This window comes from Panulirus ornatus, chromosome 11 (genome assembly GCF_036320965.1).
Source record: "Panulirus ornatus isolate Po-2019 chromosome 11, ASM3632096v1, whole genome shotgun sequence".
NCBI lineage: Eukaryota > Metazoa > Arthropoda > Malacostraca > Decapoda > Palinuridae > Panulirus > Panulirus ornatus.
This window is the reverse complement of record NC_092234.1, coordinates 70,490,746-70,508,796: the sequence shown is the minus strand read 5'-3', so window position 1 is coordinate 70,508,796 and position 18,051 is coordinate 70,490,746. Positions and strand designations below refer to the sequence as shown.

General features: G+C 40.7%; 1 protein-coding gene across 1 annotated transcript in view; it reads right to left on the bottom strand.

Annotated features, from left to right (window-relative positions):
• Positions 1–1,682: 1,682 nt before the first annotated feature.
• elg1 (enhanced level of genomic instability 1) overlaps positions 1,683–18,051 on the bottom strand; it is a 310,678-nt gene continuing 294,309 nt past the window's right edge. The window contains 1 exon segment of the mRNA XM_071667249.1: positions 1,683–4,791. Within this exon segment, the coding sequence (XP_071523350.1) occupies positions 4,545–4,791 (247 nt within the window). The 3' untranslated portion in view covers positions 1,683–4,544.

The following is an 18,051-nucleotide window of genomic DNA, read 5'->3' as shown; positions in this document are numbered from 1 at the left end:
ATGGCTTGCTAGATGGGTGGTGACCTTGCAACTAAACATGGCACACCAGTACAGGTACACCACTGATTTTCTGGCACTATTAGTTCCAAAACTTTGCTGGCTTAACCATTTTGCTGGACCAACCGTGGTCACGTAATAATAATTCATCAACACATCTCTAACCCACTAATTATACATCTCCGATTTGTCTAAAGTATATCATGGACTACTAGAAATTTAAATCAAACAAATATCAAATATTTGAGCACCCTAAGATAGTAAGTCTGTCCTTAGATTGTTTGAATCCTGTGAGGGCCTTCTTCGTCTTCTGCTGTTAGTGTTTTCCGAGGTGTGCATCACCAGAATAATGCAGTTTCATCTGCATTATACACCTGCTCAGGACTGAGGTGCTCATTAGCTATGAGTTTCACAAATTTGTCCACACACTCGGCAGCTCCTTTGTGGTTTGCAGACCGCTTTTCTCTGCACACTTTATTCATGGAAATTTCATGATGCTTCTTGAATCTTTCAGGCCATCCTTCACCATAGTCATGCTCATGTTGTAATCTAAGTTCTTTATGGAACATCTTAGCCTGGTCCATTATCATGCTACCTGCCAAGTCCACTCCATCACTCTGATGCTGTCAAAACCATTCCATCATCACTTGATTGTGCTCAGTACTCTTACCATCTTTCATAGTTCTTCTAATCATCATTTGCTTCTTGGAATCACTGTTTGCATAGAATTTCAATTCATATTTTCTCCCTTTGCTTCTTTATATCATAAACAGTAATTGAACTAATACTGTAGATGTCACAGCTTACGCACTGAACACCATGGTCCATTTTCTCAATAGTTCTATGATATGGACTAGTGTTTATGTATGACACCACGAATGACACTCCCATATGTCTTAGAAGCCAAAGCTGGTTTAAATTTAAGCAAAATAAGCTAAGAATCTCACAGAATTGTGATATCACCACCAAAAAGTACAATGTAAAGAATGTAAACAAGAGCGCCCTACACATAACACCATCTGTGGCTGCCCAGTAAACTAGTCTGGTGGCCGCAGTAATTTCAAGTTCCCTCGCGTAATTTTGTCCAGACTGAAGGGGGTGCCAAACCATCAGTTGCTAGAAATTTGGTGTACCTGTATGAGCTTCTGGGATGTAACTGGGGAAGCATTTGACTAAGTACAGGTTGTACCTCTCTAATCTGGCACTCTGTGGTCTGGCAACTAGAATCTGCCGCCATTAGTTTGTGGATCTGCCACCAGGGCAGCACTGTTAGCAGTGCTAAGGTGCCAAGATCTGTTTACACTGCAGCCGAGCTAATCAACAGTAGTTAATTTCTTATAGCCCCAGAACAAGTGTATAATGCTGATGAATCTGCCCTGTAATGGCGTCATATGCCACAAAAAACCCTTGCCCAAGATACTGAGGAGTCTCCATCGGGGAGTAAGGATACCAAAGATAGGGCTACAATTCTAGGATGCAGCAATACTGCAGGAACACATAAAGCCAATCTGATGGTAATTGGTGAGAATGTTCACCTGAGGGCCTTTTAAGGGGTCAATTTCTATTTTCTGGCATTTTCTGTAGTCTGGGAAGAGCCAGATCCCAATGATGCCGGATTAAAGAGGTACAACCTGTACCTACCTTAAGGTTGTGTATGTTCAGTATACCCAACAGCCAAGTCATATTTTTCTTAGTGGTCTTTAATTTCTACTGCAAACTGTGTCCACAATGGTATAACAGGTTAACAAAAACTCTCAGTTTGGTTACTTACATGGTCAATGGTGAAAACAGTTGCTGGAAAAGCTATTGTCATATCTGGTACCATAAATTCACATGTGAGCAAGTTTTACAGATTCTACTAAAAAAAAAGAGGAAAATTTCCTGAAAAGCTTATTCACTTATATTTAAAAACCATAAAAATGGACATACACATAGCCCTTCTAATGATTTAAGAAAATATCGAGGAAAAATGGGTTATGGTATATGCCTGATGTTTATACTATACTCTTTTCCTTCATATTTCATATAAAACCCAAGAGCAGTTTTTCAAAGAATCTACAAATATTCCATCTATTGCATATCGCTAGTGTTTTAACAAATTATGTACCCTTCTGAACATTACTGGTATTCTGGCCCAAAATAAGCTATTTACATTAATTGATTACAGATATAAACAGTACAATATCTTAACCTTTTGCCTTTCAATTTTGACACCCATCTTTTGTGAACAGCAGAATAAAATGAATTTCTTCAATCTATATTTTCATAAATGAGCTTGATACAGAAGAAAATGTATAATTCATAAGTAAAATGACATGAAACAGAGTGTTAACAACAAGTTTAAAAAAATTGAAGATTTTTCAATATAAGTTTTCTCTATCTCAAGTGAAAAAAAAAATTATACAAAGTAAACAACTGACAGTTATATACAAATACTATTAACATATATCCCAGGAAATATCTAGCATTTTCTTCAACTGCCAACTTATCTAACAGCAGCGCAATATCAAATATTTACTGTGATCAAAGCCAATGTACATATTCACAGTGCAAATAAAGTGAAAGATAAAAAACATAATACCAATCAAAGCTGCATTGTCAGAATAGTGTATCATATTTCAAGGATGCAAACCTGAATAATTTTTGCAAACACTTTACTTACAGCACTTATCATGTCTTGAAACCTGTCGTCTGACAAACTTAAGTTGAAGATATATACAATGAAGGTAATACATTGATGAGCTCTGAATGTCAGCAGAGAGAATTCTATCAAATCTTCAGGTTGGAAAATTAGAGTCTTGCTCTACTAACTGAAAATTGGCTATATCTACACTCATCTGATTTCTGGCCTCTCTCACTTGTCTAGACATAGCACGATCTTAAAGCAATCACTGCTTCTTTATTTACCACTGAACCTACTGTCAGACTCAAACTTTTAAGTATGGGTTATCTAATGAACAGGTTTCCTCTTCCTCGGGATGCCTTTTCCCTACAATATGCAGGATACTCAATGTGGAATATAGCACTGTGGCAGATTTGTGGCAGAAACAGAAGTTGGTGAATGAGTTTGGAAAATTATGCAAAAGGAGGAAGTTGAGAGTAAATATGAATGAGAGCAAGATTATTAGGTTTAGCAAGGACGAGGACAGGTTAGTTGAGGTGTGAGTTCGATTGGAAAACTCTAAAGGAGTGAAGTGCTTTAGACACCGGGAGTGGACATGGCAGCTAACACAAGCATGGAAGTGGAAGTGAGTCAAAGGGTGGGAGAAGAGGTGAGGGTTCTGGGAGCACTAAAGAATGTGTTGAAAGAGAGAACATTACCTGGGAGGGCAAAAATGGGTATCTTTGAAGGTGCAGTGGTCCCAATGATATTATATGGATGAGAGGCATGAGTTGCATGGAGGTATGTGAATGTGTTGGAAATGAAATGTTTGATAACAATATGGGTGAGGTGGTTTGATCAAGTAAGTAATGAAAGGGTAAGCAAAATGTGTGGTAATAAAAAGTGTGTCGTTGAGAAAGATGAAATGGTTTAGACATTTGGAGGGAATGAGTGAAAAAGATTGACAAAGAGGACATATCTGTCAGAAGTGGAGGGAGCAAGGAGAATGAGGAGACCAGATAGGAGTGAACAAGATTTAGAGTGATCGGGGCCTGGACAAGCAGAAGGTGAAAGGCAAGCATAGGACTGAGTATATTGGAACAATATGGTATACTGGGGTCAACATGCAGTCAATGGACTGAACTAGGGCATGTGAAACATCTGGGGTAAACCATGGAAAGGTCGGTGAGGCCTGGTTGTGCACAGGGAGTTATGGTTTCAGTGCATTACACGTCAGCTAGAAAATGGATGTGTGAGGATGTAACCCTTTTTCATCTGTTCCTGGCACTAACTTGCTAATGCAGGAAATCGGCAATCAATTATGAAAAAAAAAATATGACATACCTTACATCTAATGTGGAGCAAGCATTAACTTGAGCTTTTAAGAATGCTAATCTAGTCTCCTTATACAACCAATTTTATGAAAGTATAAGATTGCAATAAAACTTATTCACTACTAAAGCAAAAAAGTACTAAGGCCTAAACAAAAGTATTAACATCTTTTTAGTTTGTCAAGGTCAACTGGTATGTAAATGGGGTATTTCAATGATTAACTAAGTTCACATTGTAGTGACCTGCAGTGGCCTTAATTGCATCAAATATTACTCTACATTGAGACTATAAAATTTCAAAAATGCACTTGCTAGTTTACTATTATTTCTTCTACAGTGATGCATCATTTAGTACAACTCTTTCTATTCTGAAACTTCTCAAACCACACATGGTTGTTCAGTAACACAAAATTAGTTTGATCAAAACTATATAAATCTTAAAAATATACTGCATATTACTGTACAAGTATATATGATGAAAACTTACATTTCTTAAAAAAATAACAATCTATAATTTCTAACACTGTACCTACCATATATTCTACCCATTCAATTTCTATAATATATACAGGATAAATAAAATACATATACACTTTGAAGGCACCTTCGAAATACTAAGAGATCAAGGCATTAGCCATTTTCAGCTTATCCTCCAGAGAAATGTCAAAACCTAAATGTGCTAACTGACTCAAGAAACGGCGTCCTCGTCGATTTTTACTGACAGCAGCACCAAGTTCATCGTAACGAATAAGACTTCTGATTATGGGTAAGTAGTCCATAGCCATGTTTCTCCCTAGCTGGTTTACCAAGGGTAAGCGGGATGCTATGCTTGCCATGATGTTGCGGTGACAACTTCTTTCACTGTAAAAACAGAATAGATATATTTCTGTTTACGGATATAATAATCTACATCAGCATCATAAATGCACTTCACTCCTATACAGTCCAGCTCTTCACGCAGACCCTCTCCATTCAACATATCAGTCTTCCTTCACCCTTGCATACCTGCTTGCACAGCACATTTTCCTAATTCTGGAAAGAGGGCGAGAAAAAGGATAAAAAATACACACTATAGCCGTGCATGCCAGCCTTATTCCAGTCATGTCCAATCATCTACTGTTTCATTATGCCCTAGCCACCTCCAAAGTCATTCAGTCTAACAAGTTTCTAGATTTCACCTTAGGCAGTAACCTAAGCCTGAAGAAACAAGTTAGCATAGGAAATGATAAAGAAACATCAAATCCTTGGAACCAAGAAATGTCAAGATTTTGGAATTCTATGGATTTTAGAAACACGAGCCCAAAGATTGTGGTATGAATATACTGTGACCTTCACAGAGTATTCTCAATGCCTAATGCAGGTTCTAAATGCTATTTACTTGTAATATGTGTACATATATACAATGCTTATCCCTGGGGATAGGGGAGAAAGAATACTTCCCACATATTCCCTGTATGTCATAGAAGGTGACTAAAGAGAGGGAGCGAGGGGCTGGAAATCCTCCCCTCTTGTTTTTGATTTTCCAAAAGAAGGAACAGAGAAGGGGGCCAAGTAAGGATTTCCCTCAAAGGCTCAGTCCTCTGTTCTTAACGCTACCTCACTAATGCAGGAGATGGCGAATAGTATGAAAAAAATATATATATATATATATATATATACAGAGCTATATACAGCATTCACTTAGCACTTACAGACATTACTGCATAATACTTACCTCAAGGCTGAGTGGATTAACCATATCATTAGCACTCAATCTAACTTCAGCAAACCACTCAATATTACCAGATTAGTCTTACAGAATACATATTTCAATATCCCCAATCTGATGCTCTGTACATGCCTTCACCCTCTCAATCAATACCCTCCCATATAATTTACCAGGAATACTCAACAAACTTATACCTCTGTAATCTATATATATATATATATATATATATATATATATATATATATATATATATATATATATATATATATATATCCCTGGGGATAGGGGAGAAAGAATACTTCCCACGTATTCCCTGCGTGTCGTAGAAGGCGACTAAAAGGGAAGGGAGCGGGTGGCTGGAAATCCTCCCCTCTCATTTTTTTTTTTTTTTTTTTTTTTCCAAAAGAAGGAACAGAGAAGGGGGCCAAGTGAGGATAATCCCTCAAAGGCCCAGTCCTCTGTTCTTAACGCTACCTCGCTAATGCGGGAAATGGCGAATAGTATGAAAGAAAGATATATATATATATATATTTTTTTTTTTTTTTTTTTATACTTTGTCGCTGTCTCTCGCGTTTGCGAGGTAGCGCAAGGAAACAGACGAAAGAAATGGCCCAACCCCCCCCATACACATGTATATACATACATCCACACACGCAAATATACATACCTACACAGCTTTCCATGGTTTACCCCAGACGCTTCACATGCCTTGATTCCATCCACTGACAGCACGTCAACCCCGGTATACCACATCGCTCCAATTCACTCTATTCCTTGCCCTCCTTTCACCCTCCTGCATGTTTAGGCCCCGATCACACAAAATCTTTTTCACTCCATCTTTCCACCTCCAATTTGGTCTCCCTCTTCTCCTTGCTCCCTCCACCTCCGACACATATATCCTCTTGGTCAATCTTTCCTCACTCATCCTCTCCATGTGCCCAAACCACTTCAAAACACCCTCTTCTGCTCTCTCAACCACGCTCTTTTTATTTCCACACATCTCTCTTATCCTTACGTTACTCACTCGATCAAACCACCTCACACCACACATTGTCCTCAAACATCTCATTTCCAGCACATCCATCCTCCTGCGCACAACTCTATCCATAGCCCACGCCTCGCAACCATACAACATTGTTGGAACCACTATTCCTTCAAACATACCCATTTTTGCTTTCCGAGATAATGTTCTCGACTTCCACACATTCTTCAAGGCCCCCAGAATTTTCGCCCCCTCCCCCACCCTATGATCCACTTCCGCTTCCATGGTTCCATCCGCTGCCAGATCCACTCCCAGATAACTAAAACACTTCACTTCCTCCAGTTTTTCTCCATTCAAACTCACCTCCCAATTGACTTGACCCTCAACCCTACTGTACCTAATAACCTTGCTCTTATTCACATTTACTCTTAACTTTCTTCTTCCACACACTTTACCAAACTCAGTCACCAGCTTCTGCAGTTTCTCACATGAATCAGCCACCAGCGCTGTATCATCAGCGAACAACAACTGACTCACTTCCCAAGCTCTCTCATCCCCAACAGACTTCATACTTGCCCCTCTTTCCAAAACTCTTGCATTTACCTCCCTAACAACCCCATCCATAAACAAATTAAACAACCATGGAGACATCACACACCCCTGCCGCAAACCTACATTCACTGAGAACCAATCACTTTCCTCTCTTCCTACACGTACACATGCCTTACATCCTCGATAAAAACTTTTCACTGCTTCTAACAACTTTCCTCCCACACCATATATTCAGAGGTGGTAGAGGATGTGTGGATCAGGTGTTTGCTTTGAAGAATGTATGTGAGAAATACTTAGAAAAGCAAATGGATTTGTATGTAGCATTTATGGATCTGGAGAAGGCATATGATAGAGTTGATAGAGATGCTCTGTGGAAGGTATTAAGAATATATGGTGTGGGAGGCAAGTTGTTAGAAGCAGTGAAAAGTTTTTATCGAGGATGCAAGGCATGTGTACGTGTAGGAAGAGAGGAAAGTGATTGGTTCTCAGTGAATGTAGGTTTGCGGCAGGGGTGTGTGATGTCTCCATGGTTGTTTAATTTGTTTATGGATGGGGTTGTTAGGGAGGTAAATGCAAGAGTCTTGGAAAGAGGGGCAAGTATGAAGTCTGTTGGGGATGAGAGAGCTTGGGAAGTGAGATAGTTGTTGTTTGCTGATGATACAGCGCTGGTGGCGGATTCATGTGAGAAACTGCAGAAGCTGGTGACGGAGTTTGGTAAAGTGTGTGGAAGAAGAAAGTTAAGAGTAAATGTGAATAAGAGCAAGGTTATTAGGTACAGTAGGGTTGAGGGTCAAGTCAATTGGGAGGTGAGTTTGAATGGAGAAAAACTGGAGGAAGTGAAGTGTTTTAGATATCTGGGAGTGGATCTGGCAGCGGATGGAACCATGGAAGCGGAAGTGGATCATAGGGTGGGGGAGGGGGCGAAAATTTTGGGAGCCTTGAAAAATGTGTGGAAGTCGAGAACATTATCCCGGAAAGCAAAAATGGGTATGTTTGAAGGAATAGTAGTTCCAACAATGTTGTATGGTTGCGAGGCGTGGGATATGGATAGAGTTGTGCGCAGGAGGATGGATGTGCTGGAAATGAGATGTTTGAGGACAATGTGTGGTGTGAGGTGGTTTGATCGAGTAAGTAACGTAAGGGTAAGAGAGATGTGTGGAAATAAAAAGAGCGTGGTTGAGATAGCAGAAGAGGGTGTTTTGAAATGGTTTGGGCACATGGAGAGAATGAGTGAGGAAAGATTGACCAAGAGGATATATGTGTCGGAGGTGGAGGGAACGAGGAGAAGAGGGAGACCAAATTGGAGGTGGAAAGATGGAGTGAAAAGGATTTTGTGTGATCGGGGCCTGAACATGCAGGAGGGTGAAAGGAGGGCAAGGAATAGAGTGAATTGGAGCGATGTGGTATACAGGGGTTGACGTGCTGTCAGTGGATTGAATCAAGGCATGTGAAGCGTCCGGGGTAAACCATGGAAAGCTGTGTAGGTATGTATATTTGCGTGTGTGGACGTGTGTATGTACATGTGTATGGGGGGGGTTGGGCCATTTCTTTCATCTGTTTCCTTGCGCTACCTCGCAGACGCGGGAGACAGCGACAAAGCATATAAAAAAAAAAAAAAAAAAAAAACATGTAATTTATATATACATATAATTTATATATACATATAATTTATGTGACTGTATTGTTGACTGGTTGGTAAGGTTATTTAATGTATGTATGACTCATGGTGAGGTGCCTGAGGATTGGCGGAATGCGTGCATAGTGCCATTGTACAAAGGCAAAGGGGATAAGAGTGAGTGCTCAAATTACAGAGGTATAAGTTTGTTGAGTATTCCTGGTAAATTATATGGGAGGGTATTGATTGAGAGGGTGAAGGCATGTACAGAGCATCAGATTGGGGAAGAGCAGTGTGGTTTCAGAAGTGGTAGAGGATGTGTGGATCAGGTGTTTGCTTTGAAGAATGTATGTGAGAAATACTTAGAAAAGCAAATGGATTTGTATGTAGCATTTATGGATCTGGAGAAGGCATATGATAGAGTTGATAGAGATGCTCTGTGGAAGGTATTAAGAATATATGGTGTGGGAGGAAAGTTGTTAGAAGCAGTGAAAAGTTTTTATCGAGGATGTAAGGCATGTGTACGTGTAGGAAGAGAGGAAAGTGATTGGTTCTCAGTGAATGTAGGTTTGCGGCAGGGGTGTGTGATGTCTCCATGGTTGTTTAATTTGTTTATGGATGGGGTTGTTAGGGAGGTAAATGCAAGAGTTTTGGAAAGAGGGGCAAGTATGAAGTCTGTTGGGGATGAGAGAGCTTGGGAAGTGAGTCAGTTGTTGTTCGCTGATGATACAGCGCTGGTGGCTGATTCATGTGAGAAACTGCAGAAGCTGGTGACTGAGTTTGGTAAAGTGTGTGGAAGAAGAAAGTTAAGAGTAAATGTGAATAAGAGCAAGGTTATTAGGTACAGTAGGGTTGAGGGTCAAGTCAATTGGGAGGTGAGTTTGAATGGAGAAAAACTGGAGGAAGTGATGTGTTTTAGTTATCTGGGAGTGGATCTGGCAGCGGATGGAACCATGGAAGCGGAAGTGGATCATAGGGTGGGGGAGGGGGCGAAAATTCTGGGGGCCTTGAAGAATGTGTGGAAGTCGAGAACATTATCTCGGAAAGCAAAAATGGGTATGTTTGAAGGAATAGTGGTTCCAACAATGTTATATGGTTGCGAGGCGTGGGCTATGGATAGAGTTGTGCGCAGGAGGATGGATGTGCTGGAAATGAGATGTTTGAGGACAATGTGTGGTGTGAGGTGGTTTGATCGAGTGAGTAACGTAAGGGTAAGAGAGAAATGTGGAAATAAAAAGAGCGTGGTTGAGAGAGCATAAGAGGGTGTTTTGAAGTGGTTTGGGCACATGGAGAGAATGAGTGAGGAAAGATTGACCAAGAGGATATGTGTCGGAGGTGGAGGGAACGAGGAGAAGAGGGAGACCAAATTGGAGGTGGAAAGATGGAGTGAAAAAGATTTTGTGTGATCGGGGCCTGAGCATGCAGGAGGGTGAAAGGAGGGCAAGGAATAGAGTGAATTGGAGCGATGTGGTATACAGGGGTTGACGTGCTGTCAGTGGATTGAATCAAGGCATGTGAAGCGTCTGGGGTAAACCATGGAAAGCTGTGTAGGTATGTATATTTGCATGTGTGGACGTATGTATATACATGTGTATGGGGGGGGTTGGGCCATTTCTTTCGTCTGTTTCCTTGCGCTACCTCGCAAACGCGGGAGACAGCGACAAAGTATAAAAAAAAAAAAAAAAAATATATATATATATTTATATATATTTATATATATATATATATATATATATATATATATATATATATATATATATATATATATATATATATTATCCCTGGGGATAGGGGAGAAAGAATACTTCCCACGTATTCCCTGCGTGTCGTAGAAGGCGACTAAAAGGGGAGGGAGCAGGGGGCTTGAAATCCTCCCCTCTCATTATTTTTTTTTTTTTCCAAAAGAAGGAACAGAGAAGGGGGCCAGGTGAGGATATTCCCTCAAAAGCCCAGTTCTCTGATCTTAACGCTACCTCGCTAACGCGGGAAATGGCGAATAGTTTGAAAGAAAAGAAAAAGATATTTCAACAATTCATTAAGCTTAATTCAGAAAATCTATGCTTAGAAGTGACAAAATTTTGTCTTGAAGGGACTTAATCATACAAGAATACAGAATTTACAATAACTTTCAACATTTCAAAGACAAGTAAGATCATCATCAGCCAGTTTCCCTAACAGTACCTACTGTCATCAGTGAGAGCAGGAAATGGAGTTCTACACTCACAGGACTCCATCTTGAAATTATCACACAAATTTTTAGGCTTTCGTATTCTATCAGGATTCACATTTTCATTCATCCATCACTGTGAACATCATCAAACTGGTTTGAACCCCTTAGTCTTGTCTCTTCCATGTTGGATATATTTTTCGGTCTTTACCCTCTCACTATAACTCAGCTCTGGTATCAGCTTTTCTGACATCCTCTGAACCTTCTCCATTAGTTCTTTAAGCCTTTTCAAACCTTTAGCTGTGGTAGTTCTAATATTTGCTTTACTCTAAATGTGTGAAATATTTTCACATATTCTTATATATTTATTATACTTAATCGCTATTTCCCGCATCTGCAAGGCAGTGCAAGGAAAAAGACAAAGAATGGCCCAACCTCTCATATACACATATACATAAATGCCCATATACGCACATATACATACATGTACATATCAATGTATACATACATATACATATATACACATGTACATATTCATCCTTACTGCCTCCATCCATTCCTGTTGCTACCCCTCCACAGAGGAAATAGCATCCCCTCCCCCTTCCTTCAGAGAGGTAGCGCCAGGAAAAGACAAAACAGCTACATTTGTTCACACTCAGTCTCTAGCTGTCATGTGTAATGCACCAAAACCACAGCTCCCTTTCCACATCCAGGACCCCACAGACCTTTCCATGATGCTTCACATGCCCTGGTTCAGTCCATTGACAGCACATTGACCCTGGTATACTACATCATCCCAATTCACTCTATTCCTTGCATGCCTTTCACCTTTCTGTATGTTCAGGCCCCAATTGCTCAAAATCCTTTTCAATCCATCCTTCCACCTCTAATTTGGTCTCACGCTTCTCCTCGTTCCCTCCACCTCTGACACATATATCCTCTTGGTCAATCTTTCCTCACTCATTCTCTCCATGTGTCCAAACCATTTCAATAAACCCTCTTCTGCTCTCTCAACCACACTCTTTTAGTTACTAAACATCTCTCTTATCCTTTCATTACATACTCAATCAAACCGCCTCACACCACATACTGTCCTCAAACATTTACACATCCACCCTCCTCCGTACAACCCTATCTATAGCCCATTCCTCACAACCATATAACATTGTTGGAACTGCTGTTCTTTCAAACATACCCATTTTTGCTCTCTGAGATAAAATTCTCGCCTTCCTCACATTCTTCAATTTGGTCTCACGCTTCTCCTCATTCCCTCCACCTCTGACACATATATCCTCTTGGTCAATCTTTCCTCACTCATTTCTCTCCATGTGTCCAAACCATTTCAATAAACCCTCTTCTGCTCTCTCAACCATACTCTTCTAGTTACTTAACATCTCTCTTATCCTTTCATTACATACTCAATCAAACTGCCTTACACCACATACTGTCCTCAAACATTTACACATCCACCCTCCTCCGTACAACCCTATCTATAGCCCATTCCTCACAACCATATAACATTGTTGGAACTACTGTTCTTTCAAACATACCCATTTTTGCTCTCTGAGATAAAATTCTCGCCTTCCTCACATTCTTCAATGCTCCTAGAACTTTTGCCCCTTCCCCCACCGTGACTCACTTCTGCTTCCATGGTTTTATCCGCTTCTAAGTCCACTCCAAGATATCTAAAACATTTCACTTCCTCCAGTTTTTCTCCATTCAAATTCACCTCCCAATTAACTAGTCCCTCAACCCTACTGAACCTAGTAATCTTGCTCTTATTCACATTTACTCTAAACTTTCTCCATTCACACACTTTACCAAACTCAGTCACCAACCTCTGCAGTTTCTTACCCGAATCAGCCACCAGTGCTGTATCATCTGCAAACAACAACTGACTCACTTCTCAGGCCCTCTCATCCACCTCCCTTACCACCCCATCCATAAACAAGTTAAACAACCATGGGGACATCACACACCCCTGCCACAAACCAACATTCACTGGGAACAATCACTTTCCTCTCTTTCCACTCATACACATGCCTTACATACTGCTTTTCACTGCTTCTAGCAACTTAACTCCCACACCATATTCCCTTAGAACCTTCCACAAAGCATCTTTATCAACTCTATCATATGCCTTCTCCAGATCAATAAATGCTACATACAAATCCATCTGTTTTTCTAAGTATTTCTCACATACATTCTTTGAAGCAAACGCTTGATCCACACATCCTCTAACACTTCTGAAACCACACTGCTCTTCCCCAATCTGATGCTCTGTATATGCCTTTACCTTCTCAATCAAAAACCGCCCATATAATTTTCCAGGAATACTCAACAAACCTATGCCTCTGTAATTTGAACACTCACCTTTATCCCCTTTGCCTTTGTACAATGGCACTATGCATGCATTCCACCAATCATCAGGCACCTCACCATGATCCATACATACACTGAATATCCTTACCAACCAGTCAACAACACAGTCACCCCTTTTATAATAATTTCCACTGCAATACCATCCAAACCTGCCACCTTTCCGGCTTCATCCTCCACAAAGGTTTCACTACCTCATCTCTGGTTACCAAACCATTCTCCCTGACCCTCTCACTTCACACACTGCCTCCACCAAAACACCCTATATCTGCCACTCTATCATCACACATTCAACAAATCTTCAAAATACTCACTCCATCTCCTTCTCACTTCATCACTACTTGTTATTATCTCTCCATTTTCCCCCTTCACCAATGTTCCCGTTTGTTCTCTTGTTTTACGCACGTTATTTACCTCCTTCTAAAGCATCTTCTTATTCTCCATAAATTCTAATGATACTCTCTCACCCCAATTCTTGTTTGCCCTCTTTTTCACCTGTTGCACCTTTCTCTTACTCTTCTGCCGCTTTCTTTTATACATCTCCCAGTCATTTGCACTAATACCCTGCAAGAATTGTCTAAACACCTCTCTTTCTCTTTTACTAACAACCTTACTTCTTCATCCCACCATTCACTACCCATTCTAATCCACCTACCTCCCACCTTTCTCATGCGACATGCATCTTTTGCGCAAGCCATCACTGCTTCCCTAAAATACATCCCACTCCCCTTACATCATTTGCTCTCATCTTTTGCCATTCTACACTCGAAATCTCTCCTGGTACTTCCTCACACAAGTTTCCTTTCCATGCTCACTTACTCTCACCACTCTCCTCTCTCCAACATTCTCTCTTCTGAAAACCTCTACAAATCTTCACCTTCGCCTCTACAAGATAGTGATCAGACATCCCTCCAGCTGCCCTTCTCAGCACATAAACATTCAAAAGTCTCCCTTTTACATGCCTGTCAATTAACGCATAATCCAGAAACACCCTTTGGCCATCTCTCTTATTCATATACATATACTTATGTGTAATCTCTCTTTTTAAATTAGGTATTCCCAATCACCAGTCCTTTTTCAGCACACATATCCACAAGCTCTTCACTATTTTGATCTACAACACTGAGCACCCCATGTACTCCTGCTTCAGGAGTAGTGCTACTCCTTCCTTTGCTCTTGTCCTCTCATCAACCCCTGACTTTACTCCCAAGACATTCCCAAACCACTCTTCCCCTTTACCCTTGAGCTTCGTTTCACTCAGAGCCAAAACATCTAGGTTCCTTTCCTCAAACATACTACCTATCTCTCCTTTTTTCTCATCCTGGTTACATCCACACACATTCAGACACCCCAATTTGAGCCTTCAAGGAGGATGAGCACTCTCTGCTTGACTCTTATGTTTCCCACTTCAGAAATTCAAATACAAGGAAGGGGCAGTTCCTGCCCTCCACTCCCGCCCCCTTTAGTCACCTTCTACAACATGCAGGGAAAACGTGGGATGTACTCTTTCTCCCCTATCCCTATAAGCATTATTACAATTAAGCAGAGCATAATTTTCTAAAGAAAATGATAATGATAAAAAACTCAACCTGGTAAAACCATGTTTACATGTGCTATGAGCCCTTTAACTTATATACTGTGCAACTGACCCTCAGGGATTTTCTCAGAGAACATGTGTATGTTATTCACAAATAAAAAAAATCTAAAGAAGTGGTATACTTTCTGGACTACATGAAGCAGGTAGGTGGGCAGAGTACAATCCTTCTTATTCAAGCATGATTTTGTATAGATCTGTATTTACAGGAACAGATGCTCCCTAACTTATGATGATTCGACAAGATTTTTCAACTTTACGATGGTGCGATAGTGATATGCATTCAGTAAAAACCATTCTTTGAATTTCGATCTTTTACTGGGCTAGCAATGTGCGGTATGATACTCTTTCATGTGCTGCGCAGTGGCAGCAAGCTGCAGCTTCCAGTCAGCCACACTATCACGAGTGTAAACAAGCATTACTCTACAGTGGACTGTGTTGCCAGTGTATTTTTTTCTTCTTACTCTGTGATTAAAGTTTTTGCATCCCATCATGTTTACAAAATGCCCATCTGTGTCTCCTGCCTCTGGTGAGAAGAAGAGGATAGCAATTATTCTTGAGATGAAATTAAAGATAACTGCCTAGCAAGGAGTTATACCCAAGACACCAAGAAAGTTCACAGCAAAGAAACACTTTTCTATAAAATAGGCTTTGTGTTAGATGATTTTGCCCAACTGTAAGCTACCTCCTACCTACCTCCTGAGAATGCTTAAGGCAGGCTAGGCTATGCTAAGATGTTCGGTAGATTAGATGTACAGTATCAAGTGTATCAAATGTATTTTCGATTTATATTTTCAACTTATGATGGGTTTATCAGAACATAATCCCCATTGTAAGTCGAGAAGAATTTTTATATACCTAAGTCCATCACACATTCTGTATCAGTATTTAAGCATTCATCTATATTATATATACGTACTGCATTATATCTATAATTCTGATGTCTGTTCCATTCTAGAAATTCCTCAAGGGAGTGGCCATGGCAATAGAGTCTCCATAATAGTGAATTCCAGTGCCACTTCTTAGCCTTAAGTGCCTCACTCTTAACAGGCCAACGGTGGAAGGCAAGTCTAGGGGCAGTGTTTAAAGAGGCTCCTACCTAATTTATTTATTTTTTTTTTCTTTTTTCTTTTTTTGCCAGTCTCCCACGTTTGCGAGGTAGCGCAAGGAAACAGACGAAAGAAATGGCCCAACCCACCCCCATACACATGTATATACATACGTCCACACACGCAAATATACATACCTACACAGCTTTCCATGGTTTACCCCAGACGCTTCACATGCCTCGATTCAATCCACTGACAGCACGTCAACCCCGGTATACCACATCGCTCCAATTCACTCTATTCCTTGCCCTCCTTTCACCCTCCTGCATGCTCTGGCCCCGATCACACAAAATCTTTTTCACTCCATCTTTCCACCTCCAATTTGGTCTCCCTCTTCTCCTCGTTCCCTCCACCTCCGACACATATATCCTCTTGGTCAATCTTTCCTCACTCATTCTCTCCATGTGCCCAAACCACTTCAAAACACCCTCTTCTGCTCTCTCAACCACACTCTTTTTATTTCCACACATCTCTCTTACCCTTACGTTACTAACTCGATCAAACCACCTCACACCACACATTGTCCTCAAACATCTTATTTCCAGCACATCCATCCTCCTGCGCACAACTCTATTCATAGCCCACGCCTCGCAACCATACAACATTGTTGGAACCACTATTCCTTCAAACATACCCATTTTTGCTTTCTGAGATAATGTTCTTGACTTCCACACATTGTTCAAGGTTCCCAGGATTTTCACCCCCTCCCCCACCCTATGATTCACTTCCGCTTCCATGGTTCCATCCGTTGCCAGATCCACTCCCAGATATCTAAAACACTTTACTTCCTCCAGTTTTGCTCCATTCAAACTTACCTCCCAATTGACTTGACCCTCAACCCTACTGTACCTAATACCCTTGCTCTTATTCACATTTACTCTTAACTTTCTTCTTTCACACACTTTACCAAACTCAGTCACCAGCTTCTGCAGTTTCTCACATGAATCAGCCACCAGCGCTGTATCATCAGCGAACAACAACTGACTCACTTCCCAAGCTCTCTCATTCCCAACAGACTTCATACTTGCCCCTCTTTCCAAAACTCTTGCATTTACCTCCCTAACAACCCCATCCATAAACAAATTAAACAACCATGGAGACATCACACACCCCTGCCGCAAACCTACATTCACTGAGAACCAATCACTTTCCTCTCTCCCTACACGTACACATGCCTTACATCCTCGATAAAAACTTTTCACTGCTTCTAACAACTTGCCTCCCATACCATATATTCTTAATACCTTCCACAGAGCATTTCTATCAACTCTATCATATGCCTTCTCCAGATCCATAAATGCTACATACAAATCCATTTACTTTTCTAAGTATTTCTCACATACATTCTTCAAAGCAAACACCTGATCCACACATCCTCTACCACTTCTGAAACCACACTGCTCTTCCCCAATCTGATGCTCTGTACATGCCTTCACCCTCTCAATCAATACCCTCCCATATAATTTACCAGGAATACTCAACAAACTTATACCTCTGTAATTTGAGCACTCACTCTTATCCCCTTTGCCTTTGTACAATGGCACTATGCACGCATTCCGCCAATCATCAGGCACCTCACCATGAGTCATACATACATTAAATAACCTTACCAACCAGTCAATAATACAGTCACCCCCTTTTTTAATAAATTCCACTGCAATACCATCCAAACCTGCTGCCTTGCCGGCTTTCATCTTCCGCAAAGCTTTTACTACCTCTTCTCTGTTTAACAAATCATTTTCCCTAACCCTCTCACTTTGCACACCACCTTGACCAAAACACCCTATATCTGCCACTCTATGATCAAACACATTCAACAAACCTTCAAAATACTCACTCCATCTCCTTCTCACGTCACCACTACTTGTTATCACCTCCCCATTTGCGCCCTTCACTGAAGTTCCCACTTGCTCCCTTGTCTTACGCACTTTATTTACCTCCTTCCAGAACATCTTTTTATTCTCCCTAAAATTTAACGATACTCTCTCACCCCAACTCTCATTTGCCCTCTTTTT